Source organism: Falco peregrinus, chromosome 13 (assembly GCF_023634155.1).
Source record: "Falco peregrinus isolate bFalPer1 chromosome 13, bFalPer1.pri, whole genome shotgun sequence".
In the NCBI taxonomy this organism is placed as follows: Eukaryota; Metazoa; Chordata; class Aves; order Falconiformes; family Falconidae; genus Falco; species Falco peregrinus.
In genome coordinates, this window is record NC_073733.1 from 13,825,299 (window position 1) to 13,842,454 (window position 17,156).

A 17,156-nucleotide genomic window follows, 5' to 3' on the forward strand; every position below is an offset into this window, starting at 1 on the left:
TAGGGAAAAAATTCCTGTCCTAGTTGAATCAGACCTTAATTGGCTGGATTTCCAGTGGCCATTCCTAATAGGTAATTTGTGTGTAGTCACTCTGTTTTGCAGGTGTTTGTGCACTGAATTTGCTAGTATAAATGCAGGCTGGTCTAGTGTTTACTAAGCTAAATGTTGCTCTATAGTTCAGTAGCCTAGCTAGGATGACTGTGGGATACAAGCCTTTTTAAGCCAGCAACAGCTGACCCGGAGGAAAAAAAAAAAAAAAAATTAGTGCTGCTTATTCTTCCCCCAGTCTGCTCTTTTTATTGATCAGTTTTGTTGCAGCATCGTTTCAGCTTTAGAGAGTCGTCTGGGTGCTCATCCCGAGATGTTAGCAGGTTGCTCCAGAGGGTGGCATTGCAGCAGTAGTTTCTGATTTACACGTCATTGGGGAAGCTACAGGCTGTGCTGGACATTTGCTCTGAGAACACAACTGTATCCTCTAGAGTAGTAGTTCACAAATTTCCCCCCTTTCCCCAGCCTGTATTTTATGCCCTGTCTTTTTTTCTAATCTGATAATTTCTTAACAGTATGGGGAGCAGCAACAGTCTAGAGGCACAAGGGAAATGCAGTGCCACTTGGAGAACAGGTCTAGGGAGAGGGTATTTTTACCGCCAAGCCACTAGGAACGTGGCTGCAGGGGACCTGCCCAGAAAAAACAAGTTTTTGCTGAGAAGAGTGTGGGAGTGGGGCAGGGCAGGGAAGACAGAGCCATAGATGCTGAGCCCTGGTGCCCCTTCTGCCACCTGTCACCACCAGAGGCACCTGCAGTAGGAGCACTGGCTTTCCAGCAGCTTTCCACCTGGGGTGCACCTTGGACTGCCTCCCACCACACAGCTTGGGAAGAGCTTTGCTGCTGTGAATTTTGTGGCTGCACTGAGCATTCTGGAGAGGCAGGAAGAAGAGGGGCTGACCTGGTCACTAGCACTTAGAACCGAAGTGATCACAGTAGTCAGAAATCAAGGTAATTGGAAGAGGGCTGAAGCTCATTAGAGGATTGGGCAGAAGCCTTTTGTCAAGTAGTGCACTGGAACTCAGGGGAGGAAATACCGCCATCACCCCTGTGGTAAACCAAATGCGGCCCCAACAAAGTACTGCTTGTCCCACAGTGTGTGCTTGTGCCATTAACAGGTGCTGCACTGACTGACCCAAACAACTTAATGTTTTTCCTTAGGGTTAAAAAACCCCCTAAAGTCAAACAACACAACCCTCATTTTGGAGGCGAGGGATATAAATAAACACTAAAGGCCAGGGGGTACCTAAGGATTCTTTAAGGAAAGAGACACCTGTAACATGATGATGACTTTTTACCTGCTTCACAGCAGATGTTTTGGTGCCATGAATCCTGCTGTGACAGCCTGAGGGAAGCAGAGAATAGCAGTCCTTGAGAATTTTGCTGCCAAGCATCATTAGCAAGACAAGCCATACCTAAGAGCTGTCCACCTGCCTCCATCTCGGGGACCAACAGAGAGAAAATTTTTGAGAAAACTATTACTAAATTCCTTTAAATCCTCTCTTGCAGTAGCCTCAGAGATCCTGTGCTCCTCTGCTTAACAAGGACCAAGACAGGTAATTAACCAGAGCTGCAGACAGAAGCATGGACATGTTTCTCTCTAGCACAAGCAGCTTATGACCTAATTTTCTGGAAGTGTCTTAGGGCAGATTAGTTTCATGCCTGTTGCAAGCATCTGTAGCAGGACATCTTGGGAGAGAAAAGAAACCTGCCCTTACATTGCACAATGAGAAAGGACCATTAACAGGATAATGCTCTGCTATTGTATGGTCCAGGACTTTGCTAAGGTCCTGATAGGCACAGCAATTTGTCCTTAGCCAGAAAAATTGCTCGTTAAGAAGTTTTAAAAGAGCAAGTTCTTCTTTACTTACATGCCACCCTCATTCTCCTAGCATGTGTGTTACTCTTCTAGTGGTCACCTCCCCCTTAACAGGAGCGGCATGATTTATTTGAGAACATAAATAACCTCTTCCTCTCCCCCCTGGAACTGTCAGAGCAGATCAAGATCGCACATCAGCTCAGTACACACCATGGATTGTCTAGGGAGGAGTGGCAGCAGATCCACTGCACATACAGAATTACTGGAACAAACCCTGTGGACTGGACAGAGAAGCCTGGCAGCTACCATGGCAGCCGTTAACAGACAATGTTCCTGTGATGCTCTACATCAACAATTTTATCATTCCAAATCCGTCACTATGTAAGGAAGCAGTTTGATTTTTGGCAGTGGCAATGCTAGCATCCGATCTGCTTAGCAACTGTTCACTCTTCCAGTATTTTATGGACAACAACCACCACAAGACTGTTGATCTGATCAGTTAAAGGAGTTTCTGAGCTGTTTTATTTGTCCAGTGAGCTTCACGCATCGTGAATCGTCTGCAAACTGCATGCCCATGCTTGGTATAACACCCCTCTTCCCCTGAAATCTGACTTTACTTCCCTTGTGTGCAGTTTGAAAGGAAAAAAACCCCAGATTTTAAAACCCTCTCACCTTTCAATTAGCTCAGCTAAATGAAAAGGCAGAGTCAGGCAGGAATGTGTAATGATACCCCGTTAACCACATTTGTCTTCCAGCACACAGTCTTGTTCTCTGCACTTAAAGGTACTAGAAAAAGATACTAGTTGTCTTCCTAACTTCTTTCATATTCTCTCTGATGTCTAAACAGCATGTTAAACTGTGAAAAGATGCTCTATATTAGCTGGATTACATATTTACTTTGCTGTCTTTATATCCAATACAGGAACAATTACATAGCAGTATATAAACCCTATTATTTGATCTGCATTTGTAAAGCAAAGTCCCCACAATTCAAGCCATGACCCAAAATATATTTATGGCATCAAGTCATCAGACTGGAGTCAACTTGTGTTCAGCAACCCAACCAAAAGAGCTTTTCAGTGGCCTAGTTACAGCTGTAAGTAAGCCCGCTTCCTTTTTTTTTTTTTTTTTTTTTTGTTGTTGTTAATTTCCTTTTCGGCAAGTTCTCAGTGACCACCTAAGTTTTTAGTTGTGGGGTTTGTTTTTTTTTTTTTAAACCTCTGTCAAAACTTAAGTATGCTGTGGAGAGACCATATGAATAGTTGCTAAGATCAGCACCAAAAAGCCAGGTCTGGCACACAATGAAGGACTCTACAAGAAGGTCTCAAAGACAGAGTTCTTTGCAACTCTCTGTTTATTAAAAATATATGTCTCCTTGGAAGAAACACTGGTAACCAACTAGTGATGTCATGATCGATTCGATACTGTCAGCTATGCCATGGAGTACATCATCTTTTTCTCCATGTGACTTGATGAGAGGGAGACAGGCTATTAGGAAAAAAAAAAAAAGAAAAAAAGAAGAAAAAAAAAAGAAGACAGGAACAGTGTGACTAGCATCTTAATGACTTTTGTTTCACTTACTCCACGTCTCCGGGGACCAACATTTATAGCAGCCGGAGCAGGACCAGCAGGGCAGGGGGCCAGATGCTGAACAGGAATCCATTGCCAAAGTTCCCTCCTTTATGGTCAGTCCAAATGATGGCAGAATCCTTCCTGCTCTCCACCACGCTAGTGGCCACATCTCTCCTGCAGCACTGCTTTCTGTCCCAGGAAGCTGCTCGGTCCCTGCAGGGCTCCTTGTGATGCAGGACGAGCAGAGACAGCTTCTCACCAGACAGTACGTGTACAGTCTTACAGCAGTTCTTGTGCACACTGAAACGCTATGGCCTGTGCACACCATGCACTGACACACTGCCAACCGTGACCCGGCACCCCGCACGTTCACTTATCTCTACGAAACTGGGGAAGGGAGAATGGGCCAAGACTTACCTGCGTGTACGGTGACCTCCTTTGCTCTGGTGCTTGGCTGAGAAACAGCATTCGTCAGTTCTTTGTAAGGTGGGAGCATTCTTCTACCTACTCATAGCACGTGAGTACGCAGCAACATAGCTCCTGCTCAAAAACTGTGCGAGTTCCCCCCCCCAATTTTACACAAGGCTCGTTCCCATGATAGAGCTCCGTTCAAGCATGGGAGCCAAAGACAGACATTTCTCAGCTTAGGGCCAACCATTTCAGCATTAACGGTTGCCTCACATGAAAAATCTTAGTGCACAGCACATGGGTGCAGCTCTGCATCCCCCTGCCCCACAGCCTGGCCAGCACAGGGCACCCAGTTCCATTTTCTAAGGTGACCTTGAGAGAGGAAGCAGAGCCCAAATTCAGAAAGAGGATTTAAGCAGAGATGTCAGACACAGAACCAGGCGAGGCGGCTGCACCTTCACCTGCCAAGCCCCAGCTCCCAGAGCAGCAGGCCAGGTCCCTGCAGTGCTGGAAGAACAGCCCTTCTACTGGGAAGGCCACCACCTGCACACAGCAGAGCTGGGAATTTGGCATGGAACAGGGAAGAGAGGGAGGAAGTTTTTGGATTGTTACTGATTTGGAAAAGTGTGAACATCCGTCCAAGGCACAGCTGGGGGCTTTTCCTGCCAGTGGCTAACGCAGAAGGGAATGCCAGTGTGCTGCCACAAGCTGGAATGGGTCACAGGTACAGGGCCAGCCCAACGTCCCAGGTTTTCCACAGCAACACAGGACAGCGAGTACCTTTGTTCGATGTGGCTGGTAGAGTATTTCCTAACTAAACACTGCAGATCTAGATTCTATTTACAATAGAGCCAGCTTAAAAAATAAGTTAAAAAAACTGGATTTTATACCCATTCAGTTCATTATTAACAAGAGAAAAATGGAATAATGAAAAAAAAAAAAGGCGCCAACACAGCAACACAATATGGTTTTGGTTTAAAATCAGCTTAAAAAAATAGAACCAAAAGGAAACCTCTCATGCAAACACGTAAGGTGGTGTGTAAAACAATGTGCAATTTAATGTGTAGTATCATCCATTCTCTTGCTCTGCAGCCTCCTGCTCAGTCTCTATCTCCCAGCCTCACTCAGATCAGCTGCGGCTCCTTGCTGTGTTACTCTGGACCACTGGTCCCTTCTGCACAGGCAGCGTACCAGTCTCTGTGTGGCCTCACAGACCTGGGGCAGCTGGCGGGACGCTGGCCCTGAAGGGAGACACTTCCGAAGCACCCGGTACTGTTTTGAGCTCTGCCTGCTCAAGTGGGCTCCCTATGCCCAGTGGTTGGGACAGAGAAACCGAAAGATCCTTGCAGTAACACAATACCTTTTAAGAGAGGTCCCTCAGGTTTCCTAGTCCACATACATATATATATATAATATATATATAATATCTCTCTATATATTATATATAAATTACATATACAGATAAATAAAATGCTTTCTGCTGCCTTTCTGTTGAACTGTTCAGAGCTGCTAGACAGTCACACTTGAAAAAAAATGCCCCTGGAGCTCTGATACTAGCTCATGTGCTCAGAGTCCACATTTCACTTGTTTCTTACATTAGTCCTTAGCTGCCTCCTCCCATCGTGATTCTTGGTTTAGTTAATAATAATAATTATAATAATAATAATAATAAAAAAAGACCTTGAATGGGTTCGCATCTGTCTCTAATGGAGCAGTAGGAAGGTCCATGCAGGAACGGTGGGAACAGTCACATGATGAATGAGATGAGTTCATCCCGACAAAAGAAACAGGACTAGAAAACTCAATTTTGCGACGATCTAAAAAAGGGGGCAGGAATAGTTTTCATATCCCCCCTCCTCAGGGCAGAGGGCTTGGGTGGGGTGGGACTTCGGAGATCTTCTGCTCACAGGGAAGCAGGTGGGGGACATCTTCAGAGTTTCTCTGGGGATGGGACCCAGATGTAGTGCCCGGACTGGTCCTCGATGATCTGTTTGATTTTGCTGTAAATCTCTTCAAGAGAGTCTCCTTGTACAATGGCTGGAAAAGGAGAGAACAAGCAAGATCTTGAGCATCGGGCAGCACTGTGCTTCCCCTGCCACGAGCTACAGGAGAGGCCTTCGCTCTGCGCCAAAGGGGCTGCTGCGGGGTGGCCAACCACTAACGAACGAGACAACCTGTGTCAAAGGAGCTGTAACAGGCACACAGTGACACAGGGTTAACCCAGCGTATCCAAGGGGATTAGTGAGAGCGGATCCCACGCTGGCAGAGGTCCTCGTGCGTGCGTGTGAAGTGCTGGCCGGGCTCTCCACAACAGGCTGCTAATTAGCTTTGCAAACTGTGTCACACCACCGCGCCCCGGCACCGCAGCTACTCCACCACGGAGAGCTGGAGGGCCTCTTGGGTTAGCCGGTGTGTGCCAAGCGCATACACCAAAGTGCCAGATTTGTCCGTCCCCTCCGGTCGGCTGCTGAGGGCTCCTCGTATGTGTTCCTCTGCCATGGGGTGGGAATCACAGCGCTGTCGGGCTGGAAAAGGCCAGCTTACGGCTGTTGCTCCCAGCAGCAAATCTTGCCCAAAGACCAGGGACGGTCTCGTCACTTAGCATGGACGCAAGACGAAGCACTTCACTGTGCTTCCTACATCAGAGGAGGAAGATGCGCATGGGGGGCCAAAGCTTTCTGGTAATTGAGCCTGCCTCTGTAGCCCAGCCAGGACCATCCTCCAGCACCTCTGGTTCCCTCGTTATAAGTTCCTGGCATAAAACTGGCTACAGCAACTGTCTCTCTGCCCATTACCCACTTTCAATGATGGGTTTCAGCCAAGAGTGATCCTTTCCCCGGTCAACTTCAAACTCACCATCCAAGCCTGGTGATGTAGCATGCCAAGGGTCTGGCAAAACCACGGCGTGCGCTTTCATTGCGCTCTTCCTGGAAGAGCACACGGCAGCTCTGGAACTGCTGCCTGGGACAGGAGGTCTGGGGAAAGCTTTTACACTGTTTGTACCCATACATTTGCTCAGCTGAGATCCATTTTTGGAAAATATTCTGCTTGGGATTTTTCCCAGTAGCTGTTAGGTGGGTAATGCAGGGGCTGGCAGGATTATCACTCCTCAGCTTTAGAAGAAACAGTGCACTGCAGGAAAGATGGCACACCAGTTTCTCTGCCTCTTCACCTGCCCATGATTTTCCAGAATGAATCGTTAGAAACATGAATTCCTTAATGCACAAGGATGCCTGTGTCACAAGCAGCTCACGTCTGCAGGCAGAAAGCACCAGGCAGTCCCTGACCAGCTCTTCAGCCAAGACTACTTAGGAAGCCAGCCAAACTTCCAGTCTTTTTCTGGGAGATGTTTTGTAATAACTCAGGACAGTCTCAGCCATTTAGGTCACTAATTTTTACTCTCTCCTCTTTAAAATGACTCTCTTTTCTTCTTGAAAACACTCCCCTTGCCCATGTTCAGAGAGTTTTATTTCCTGTAGCCTTGCAGCACCCTGAATCTACACTGCACTACTCCTGCCTGGGGATTTTTTTCTTTTTTTATTATTATTAATGTTGGCAATAAGCTCTCACAAACTTGGAAAATCCTGCCTGACAACTTATGTCCTTCTCTAGAGCTGGTTTACTCTTATCCACTGATCTTGGAGCAGTCGCTTTGCAGAGCCCTGCTGGCAAAGAGCCATTTCTTTTTTGCTTTGATGAAGCTGGACATTTTCCCATGACCCTGCAGTGAGACAGTGCTGGTAGAGAGGTCACAGCTGCCAGCCAGAAAAATAAAACAAATCAGATACAAGCCTGTTCAGGACACTCACCTGTAAAATACTCTCCAAACTCTTGCTCGAGTTTCATGGCTTTGTCAAAGACCTTGTTGGCCTGTTCGTACGTCTGTCTCCGGTTCATCTCCCTGCCACGTACAAAAAAATAGCAACTTAGCTCTTTTTCTTAGCAATGAACAGAAGTAAAAATAGCTCATGGAGCCAGGGTGCCTGGGAAGCCTCCGCACACCAGGGACGGAAGCTGTGCAGGACTCAGGACCCTTCCCCATACGCTCTCTGCTGCCTTGGCACTTCATCTCAGCTTCCAACAGTTCTTCCCATCACCATCGCTACCCCCCTTTCGCCACAAATGTGGACTCAAATCCAGACAATCCTCCAAATTTTCAAGACCACCGCAGAAGTCTCCCTGCTTCTCCAGAGCTTGTCACCATCCCCCTTGCCTAGGTTCCCTCGCCTTCATACAACACCCAAATAAGCAATTTGACTGCTTCTGGCTTGAGAAGGGGTTTTCCCAGTCCCCTCAGTGCCAGTGGAGTCTCTTCTGATCTGAGAGCCCATCTCCAGCTACTAAATCTCCTCACACGTAATATCCTCTGCTGCTGCTTGGAAGAGCTGCAAGCTTGTCTCTCACATCTTCCCAGCCTGCGCTCCCCAGGGCCAGGAGCAGCAGGACAAGCAGAAGGTTCCCCCTTAGGCATACAGGGAAGGTCTCCCCTCTGCTCCCCAGGGCTGTCCCGGCTCAGCAACCATCCAGCTGCGATCCACCACTACAAGCTGTCAGCAGCTCGCCTGGCTGGACTTGGGGCCCAGGTGAGCAGGTTATACCAGGCACATTTGGGAGCATTTTTAGATTTCCCATGGATAATCCTCTCTGGGGTGAACAAAGGGCTTTAAGCCAGAGCAATCCATGGAGCCTGGGATGCACCACGGCATTAAATGTGGACGGACACCACAGAGACAGCAAAGGGCCCAGCCACCCTTAACAAGCGACAAGTTCAGCACCAGCAGCAATCTCTGCTGCTTTCTAAAAAGCAGAGGCAGCAGACACACAAATCCCTGATGTGTCAGAGCTGCTCGCCCTGGAGAGGCACAGAACACAGTATTGCACTTACATGAGAGCTTCAATGGATTTTGGTTTGATGAAAATGGCAATGGGATAAAGTTGTGCTTGTTGCAACCTCTTGATAGCATTGCCAGAGACATCCAGGATGCAGTGTTTCCCCTAGAAAGGAGACAATCAGGATCAGACCTACCCACACAGTCTATTCTGTGCAGAAAACAGCTTGTTCATACAGGGATGCTCACAAGAGGAAAGGAGCCGCACAGATGGAAAACCCAGTCCCGAGACAGAAGCCAGCTCCCAGTGGCCTTACATTCCCACCTACTTAGGGTGGGACAGCAGCAATGCAAAGGAACCGAACCGTTGAACTGGTGACACAATTTACAAGCCATCAATACAGTCCAGCGCTCCTGCGGAGCCGCTGCTCCGAGGAGGGCAGCTGGGCACCCCTGCCCTGCCAGCTCCTGAGCACAAGGCTGGTGCCACCAGTGCCAGGCTTTTGGGTGGAGCTTGGATGACGGAGGTACCACACTGAGGTGGAGTAACGTGGCTAAGAAAAGTAGCCACGTGGCTTGGCAGGACCCCGGAGGGAGGAGAGACTCGTGCCATGCTTGTTTAATGTGGTTACAGCCCTTTGTTAGCAATATGGGGAGCGGAGGGGAACTGCTGACACGTCCAGGTTCGGGCTGGATGCTGGTCCCCAGAATGCCACCCGGCACTCACCCTCTCCGCCACTGCCCGCACTGACTGAATGCTGGTCCCATAGAGATTGTCATTGAACTGCCCAGCCTCTATGAACTTGTTGTCCTGGATATCTTTCTCCATCTGTTCGCGGGATACAACGAAGTGGTAGTCTTGTCCGTCCACCTCGTTCTCACGCCGAGCCCTGGTAGTGTCTGGAGGAGAGCAGGCATCGTGAGCAAACCAGGAGGGATGCACACCAAACCTCCCGGGAGGGAGAAACCCCACCCACGCTGCTGGCCCCCTCCCCACGCCGTGGGCTGAGCCCTGCAAGTAGCAGAGCCACCGCTCTCCCCACCCTCCAGCAAGGGCACCGAGCACCAGCTGGGACTTACGGGGCACGCAGGAACCAAACTTGTGTGGGAATTCGGAGATGAGGTCATCGTTAATTCGGTCCTTTGTCGGCCCCAGGATGATCACCGGCCTTGCATAGTGAACTGTGAACAAGAGCCAGAGCCTGAGGTCCTGCCGGCGCAGTGGGCAGCTGACCCTACTGCCACTGCTGGCATCAGTCCACCCTCTCCCTGCTGGCAGTGGGTGCTCCTGCTCACACGGGCACACAAAGGTGCCTCCACCTATCTCCTCCTGGTCACAGTCATCATCTTCCCATCTTACCCAAACCATTTCAGCAGCCCTGGGGAAGATGCTGTGGGTCTCTGGGGTTGCAGATCAGCAAAGCTGCTCCCTCACTTGGGGCAGGAGCCAGACAACAAGGGACAGCTTGGTGAGGATGCCACGGAACCCGGGGAGTGACAGGAGCCCAGGAATCTGATCCAGCTTTTGGCAAGGAGCGACCACCAAGGCTGAGACCATTCAGCCTGCAAAAGGGTCTGCAGGGACTGAGCATCCAGCAGGATTAAACGCTGTGGGCTGAGGCGAGGGTTGCTTTGCAGCAGGCACCTGGCCTGAGGTAGGGAGGGATAATCCTGGTCCTCAGCTTGGGACTACAGCCCAGCCCAGTTTTAGCTCTGGATCTCTCCCTTGGTCTTGCAGACCAGGTCACGAGCCTCCTCTGTTGATTAAAAAGGGACAATCAAGGCCAGGGAAAGCCCCGTGAGGTGACGTGCACGCCCGGCTCTCCTGCTGCACCCAACAGACAAGAAATACACCTTGTGTTCACCGGGTGTCATACTGGTATGGCAGAGGAGGGGAGGAGGTTGTACCGGTCACCTTGGCTCACAGGTACCCACACTGGAGCAGGCACAGGGCAGCTCAGTGCCAGGACTTACTTTCTTGCCGCGTCACCGGCTCGTACGATAGGATGGTGTCCTCTTGTCCTTCTGCAACAGAGCCAGGGAGAGGCAGGTGAGTGCTTGCAGCAGCTTTCCAGCCCCTCTGCACCAGCGAGGGGCTGCCTCCTGCCCCCGCCAGCCTCCTGCAGCTCTGGGGACACTGCCCTGTCACGCTGCCAGCTGACGTGGAGCATGATGGGCATGTGGTTACCAGCCCGTGATCCACGTTAATTATTCACGTCCCAGGTCTAGGTCAAGCCTCCTCTTTCCCTCCCTGCTGCTGCAGGCTCGGGGCCCACTGGGACACACCATCCTCCCTGTGGGGTGGGTGGCAGATGTGCTGCAGATATTCAGAAGATGCGCCGGGGAGAGGGGGAGCTTTCACTGCAGCTGGACCCCCATGCTCTTGTACGTGCTTGGGCTCCAGGAGCCACCTATGCTACAGACCCGGCCTCTGGCCACTGCTTCCCACAGCAGGCACCGAGGATGGGGGACAACCATGGACTGGGAACCCACCATCCAGCCTTGGAGCAGAGCCCTGCAGCCAGGGGAGAGCAGGGAAGCAGGCAGGTTTGCTCCTGCCCCCCAGCCCCTGCTCCCCCCAGCCCCAAGGGGGCAGCTGGCTGCAGCATCCTGGCGTCACCAGCAGGAAGGACCAGCCTCCAAACAGAACCTCCACCAGGACAAGACAAGATGGAAGTGCCAAAACATGCGCAGACAAACATACACGCGTGCACAGGGGCAGGAAAGCAGGCAAGACGCACACTTACTGGAACTGCTCTCGCTGTCACTGGTGTTTGATGTCACGCCCTCTGCAAAGCAACCAGAGAGACCCCCTTCAGAAGGAGCACGGGGGGAAGGCACGGGGCACCCCGGCTGTCACCCAGCACTACTGACCCAGGGCAGGGCAGCACCAGTCTCCCAAAAAACCTGCACCCCAGCACCCGCTGGGATGAGCCTGCGCTGCATGGGCTAGGGCGGCATCTCTCACCTTTTGCTGGGAAACTGGGGAGCGCGCAGGGATGCTGGGCTACTCTGGGAGAAGGCAGGGATGCCAGGAGGGGGCTGCCTGGCAGGCACGGGCAGACACGTGCAGGTGCTGGGCTTCCCCGGCCGAGGGAGGCAGGGTGCCCACGGGGGGCGGCGGGTGCAGCATGCACACAGGTGGCAGGGGAGGGCACAGCTCCACGCTGGCATGGGGGAACCTACCTCTGGGGCTGGGGCTCACAGAGACAAGACAGCGACAGGATGGGACAGAGTTTGGGGCTTTGCTTGCTCAGGCTGATCCCAGTGCTGCAACTGCCCCACCGAGGCTTGCTGGCCGCTGCCTGCCCCCAGGCGGGCTCTGTACCAGTCACTGGGGGTGCAGAGCTCGGCAGGGGACCCACACCCAGCTGGGAGGGCTGAGAGGCTCCCACCATGGTTGTTTTACAGCTCTGGGTACGTGGTGCCCCAGAAGAAGGTGGCAACACTTCAAAACACTGTCACCCGCCCCACTCAGAACGGACCCGTCATGGTCACAGCCACCTCCCACCTGCACTGGCAGTGGCTTCAGGTCTCCGAGAGCTAAACCAGCAGCCAGCCCAGCCAGGAGCAGGAGGAAGGGGAGGATGAGGAGGTACAGCTCACCCCCGGTGTGGCAGGCAGCCCTCAGCTGGGCACACTTAGGGCACGGCCAACATCCCCAAGCAAACTGCCCCGTCCCCTCCCGCGTGCAGCAGCGGCACCTCAAGCCCAGCAGCCTTGCCGGCAGATGTGGCCCAGATGTGGCGCATCCCGGCAGAGAGCATCACCTACGGGGCTCCTCCTTCCCCACACCCAGAGAAGCGCAGCTGCCCCGACCAGAGCCCGGCCATTCCCCAGGCACCACCAGGCATGCCAGCGACGGAAAGTGAACGATGTGCATCAAAATTAGACTTACTCAGGTTCTTTGCTCCATAATAATCGTCACTTAACCCAGGGAAGTCCTGATTTCACAAGACAGCGAGAAGGGGGAAGAGGGGGAGAGAAGAGAGCGCAGGAGAGGGGAGTCAGAGGGACGGGGGAGACAGAGCCAGACCAGCATTAGTGACAGGAGTGCAGAACGGCCCAGAGCTGCAACTGCAAGTGAGGTTAAATGTTTTTCAGAGCTGACACCATCAGCCTGCTGCCAACATCTTGCCTTGTGAGGCTGGACCCCGCCTCCCGAGCTCACCCTCTCTCTACCAAAGAGCCCCCCAAGGGCCACCCTGGGTCTGGGGAGGGCAGGGTGGCCACGGCAGCACCTGCTGGACCAAGCGGTTGCAGCCCCGAGCTGCTAGCAAGCAGGGCCGAGGTGTTCCTCCGTGATGCCCCATGGGGTGCCCTGGCAGGGCGCAGTGGCTCTGTGCTCCCCTAGGACAGCCTGGCCGCTCTGGGGGCAGGCACAGCGCAGCCAGTCCTCTAACGCATGGCAGGGGGGCACGTTCTTCCACCCCTGCTTGTTAGCTGCCTGCGCCCCAGTGCTTGCACGGGCCGTGGAAACATGGGGGAAGGACCCCCCCACTGCAAGCTGGGATGGAGAGCAGCAGAGCACAGGGAGGGAGCTGGCTGCGGGTCTGTGACATGGGATGCTGAAGAGCATTGCCTGCCTCATCCCTGTCTCGTACACCGCTGCGCTGCAGGACTGGCTGACAGCAGCACCCCACTGAGCGCCCAGCTCCAGCACAGAGCTGACGGGAGCCCAGCCACATCCAGGCACTAAGAGATACCCAGACACAGACTTCTACACCGCAGGCCCGGGGCTCGTGCTGGCTGCTAAGCTCACGGGAAGCTGGCGCCAGCCTGGCACGGGCAGCAGAGGGATGTGGGCAGCCCCCGGGAGCCGCCTGGCTTCAACCTCCTGCCTCTGCATCATGCCCAGGAGAGCTACCGGAGGGGAGGGAACGTGCTTGCTGGGCTGGCACCAGGGCAAAGACACTGCTCTGCCTGCCCACACCCTCTTCCCCAAGGTGGGAGGATGCCTGCTGAAGGAGTGGATGCAGTTTCGCACCTGGGAGGAAGTGGCGCTGGGTTCAGCAACTCTCTCCAGTGCTGCCCTTGTCAGGATTTGGGGCAAGAAGCTGAATGCCCTGCCTTCACTGGGAGCCCCACGGTGCTGCCAGGTGAGAGCTGGGGACCCCCCAGTGTCTGCAACCAGCTACCGAAGATGTGCCCAAGTTGCAGGCAGGCAGCCCCTCCACCAGCGAGGGCACGGCTCCCCAGTGCCCACGGGGTTTAACCCGAGGCAAGGGCTCTCATATGGGAACACGGAGCTGCGAGTCACTCCTAGGGGAGATGGGGAGCTCTTCTGGGACCCCCCCAGCCCCTTAGCCCTGACAGGGACAGGAGAAGCTCTGCAGGAGGTGGCCAGCCCCTTGCTTGAAGGGGAGAAGCCCTTGGCAGGTGGAGGGAGGGAGCAGAGCCCGCAGCAGAGGGGGGAGAGCAGGGGTCAGGTGGGTGTAAAGTTGGATGAAAGGATGAAGACATTGAACATGAGAGAGAAAGAGAGTGCCAGCCCGCAACCGTTGCTTTTGTTTCAAGCTCCGGTTTCTCCTAGCTGCTGGCATGACTGTGGAGCACAGACCCGAGCACGGGCAGATGCCAGGACCCCTGCCTGTGGAAACGTGCCGAACCTATCCCCGCAGGGCAGGGGACCAGAAGGTCGCACACTTGCCCTCTCTGGCCAGCTGCTACTTACGTTCCTGTCCGCTGCTCTCCTGGGCCAGGTTCTCTTTGCTCTTGTAAAATGGAAACTTTCGAGAGAGACGGAAACTCTTTTTACGTTTCGTTTTGATCGACTGAAGAACATGGAGATGGAAGGGAGGACAGAAAAAACAATGGTTTTTAACGCATGTGGGAAAAATTAAAGTGAAGAGACAATGAGGAGCTGTGTCAGGGCAGTTACCCTCAAATGAAATCATGGAGATTACATGAAAATTGTAATGCAGGAAAAAAATTAAGCGTGGAGAAAAACATGTGGTAGGGATGCCAGGAAGCTGACAGGGCAATCAGCAGCTCTGCAGGGGTAGCCAGGCCATTCTCCCTTCCTTGTCCACTCACTAAGTGCTCCGCACGAGGGGTGAGGGCAGCTGTCTTCACCTGCATGAGCTGCCTGCAGTCAGCTCCCAGCCACAGGCCATGACCGGACAGGCTCTGCTCCCGCACCACTCCAGGCTGGGGTCCTTCCCCAGCGCTTTCACACCATCCCAGGCTCCTCTGCTCACCCCCTGCACAGTCACAGAGGATTCCTGCTGAGCAGATGCGGGCCCGGACCAGATGCAGACACACTGCTCTTTGCTTCGAGATGCTCCAGCTGCCCCACACCGGGAGCTCTGGCTGCTGGGACTCATCCTGCCCCTGCTGGCTATGGGCTCTGGGTGCCCCGCTGAGCCCCAGCTTGGCACTTACCCTGTTGGACTCGATCATGCCAGTCCTGGCGTGGAACTTCACTGTTTTCAACCGCGCTCTCTCCTTCTTTTCCACCCTGATCAGAAGTTAAAGGGGAAAAAGAGCTGCTAGACCCGTGCATGTGCCCTCCGTACCGCCCGCTTGGCTCCCCAGGTGGCTCCATGCACCCTTGGGTGGTGGCCTCGTTGGCAAAGGGCAGCTTGTTCCCCAAGAGGGACAGATGTAGGGCTGCCTGCCTGAGGTCTGGCCAAGGCCAGCCTCTACAGGAGCAGCAAGGGGGACAAGTCAGCCTTCCCAGGAGGGGAGGGATGGAGAACGGAGGTGGGGCTCGTTCTGTAGACCCGAAAGCAGTGGCAGCCTGGTCCTCTGCTCCCTGCAACTTCCAGTCTCAGGGGACCTGGGCTCACACAGCTGGGCAGGTTGTCAGAGGACACAAGGAGCAGCTTGCAGTCACTGCTGTGACTCGGCTCTCACTTGAAGCCCCAGACTGGCTGACACCAGCTATTCATCCCCACAGGGACCACAGATGGGGCTGAGCACTCCCCTCCTCACCTGCAGGCTCACCCAGCTTTGGGGAACATCTCCCCAGGGAGACCTGCATGCAGCCCCAGCTTGCAACCGGAGTGCCCTCCGTACTGCATGGCCACAGAGGGGCAGGTGGGCTGGGACCACAAGGAGATTCCACCCTGAGCAGACCCCCAAGGGCTGCAGGGCTCGTGGAGGCTGGGGAGCTCTGGGAGGTATCCTGCTGACGGACACTCACCTTTTCTTGCTGGGAATGACCCCAATCTGCTCACTCTCGCCGTGGGGTGTGACAAGCCTGGCTTGCCACCACTCATCATCAGAGGCGTTGATGACATGCAGGATGTCCCCATAGGAGAAGCTGAGCCCCTGACTGGGCAAGCAACTGTCCCGGGTCCGGTCGTAGTCAAACAGGGCTCTGCAGAGGAGCAGAGAGAGGAGCAATGCCTTCCCTGAGCAGGGCCAGGCAGCGAGGGCAGCAGCACTGCCCATCTCCTGGGGCACTGCCACCTTCATACCTTAAAGGACTTAAGCCCAAACTTTGGGGAAGCCCCCCGCCAAAGCCACCAGCACGCCCCTCCTTGCTGGTGGGTTCAGCACAAGCCCTGGAGCACGCAACGTGGGAATAACGGTGCTGGACCAAACCCATTCACTCTTAACCCTAGCTGCGAGAGGCACGCGAACTGGACACATTGAAGGTGGCTGTGGTTAGGAGCAGGTGAAGCTCACGCAGGCTCAAGAAAGCAGCAGTGTGTGGGAGGGCAGCAGGGAGCTGCGGTGGGGGGCTGCTCCCCACCGTCGCTTCCCAGTGGCTGTGGGGCCAAGGAGTGGGACGGGGAACATCAGACCCCAGTGCTGGTGGGTGGTTGCCCAGGCAGAGACCGCGGGGTGCTTGGAGCACGCACGTTTTTTATGTACAGGGGGACATTAGTTCAGAGCCTGTGAGTCAGGAACGCATCTGAGGGCGTATGTCTCTGCTTTCACAACTGATCTTTTTCAGACTCCTGAATACCTTCCCCGAGAACAGTTCATTTAGTTTAAAATTATCTTCAATGTTAAACTAACCAGTTACAGAAAATATTTTTTAATTATTTTTTAAAACTAGATTTAAACCCAAACCCTTCCTGCACACACTTCATTGCATGCAGCACTGCAGCCTGTACCCACAAGCTGCTCTTAGTGGTTTCACGTTCACAGGCAAGTCATTCTACTGATGTCTTATCTCAAACAGTGTCTGCTTTGATATATCCACTTTGCAACAAACCAAACCAAGGTCACCAGCACAACCCCTATGTTCACTCCTTTTGACATTGGCCCTGCTCACCCCCTAGCCCAACACGAGCCCAAGCACCACAAACACCGGCTCACTGCTGATTTAATCCTGGCACTAACAAGCTTCCCTCAACCGGGAGGGACACCCTCTGACCTGCTCATCACCTCCCCTTCCACTGCAGCGTTTCCCAAGGGGAGCGCGTGGTGCAAGTGGGAAGGCTGAGGGACCCTGCAGCAGGTCCCTGTGGAGCAGCAGCTTCCCGTGGAGCAGCAGAGCTGCGAAGGCATTTCTTCAGCCAGATTC

The 17,156-nt window shown here is 53.5% G+C and overlaps 1 protein-coding gene across 14 annotated transcripts in view; it reads right to left on the bottom strand.

Annotated features, from left to right (window-relative positions):
• Positions 1-4,709: 4,709 nt before the first annotated feature.
• DLG3 (discs large MAGUK scaffold protein 3) overlaps positions 4,710-17,156 on the bottom strand; it is a 79,216-nt gene continuing 66,769 nt past the window's right edge. For 8 of the 14 annotated variants that reach the window (XM_055817726.1, XM_055817721.1, XM_055817724.1 and 5 more), the window contains 10 exons: positions 15,822-15,998; positions 15,059-15,134; positions 14,349-14,448; positions 11,422-11,463; positions 10,649-10,699; positions 9,755-9,856; positions 9,402-9,574; positions 8,731-8,840; positions 7,655-7,746; positions 4,710-5,882 (listed from right to left, as the gene is read on the bottom strand). In XM_055817726.1, the coding sequence (XP_055673701.1) occupies positions 5,776-5,882; positions 7,655-7,746; positions 8,731-8,840; positions 9,402-9,574; positions 9,755-9,856; positions 10,649-10,699; positions 11,422-11,463; positions 14,349-14,448; positions 15,059-15,134; positions 15,822-15,998 (1,030 nt within the window). In that variant the 3' untranslated portion in view covers positions 4,710-5,775. Of the gene's footprint in view, positions 5,883-7,654; positions 7,747-8,730; positions 8,841-9,401; positions 9,575-9,754; positions 9,857-10,648; positions 10,700-11,421; positions 11,464-12,572; positions 12,619-14,348; positions 14,449-15,058; positions 15,135-15,821; positions 15,999-17,156 lie in introns of all 14 variants that reach the window. The other 6 variants (XM_055817727.1, XM_055817732.1, XM_055817731.1 and 3 more) reach the window with 3 other exon arrangements.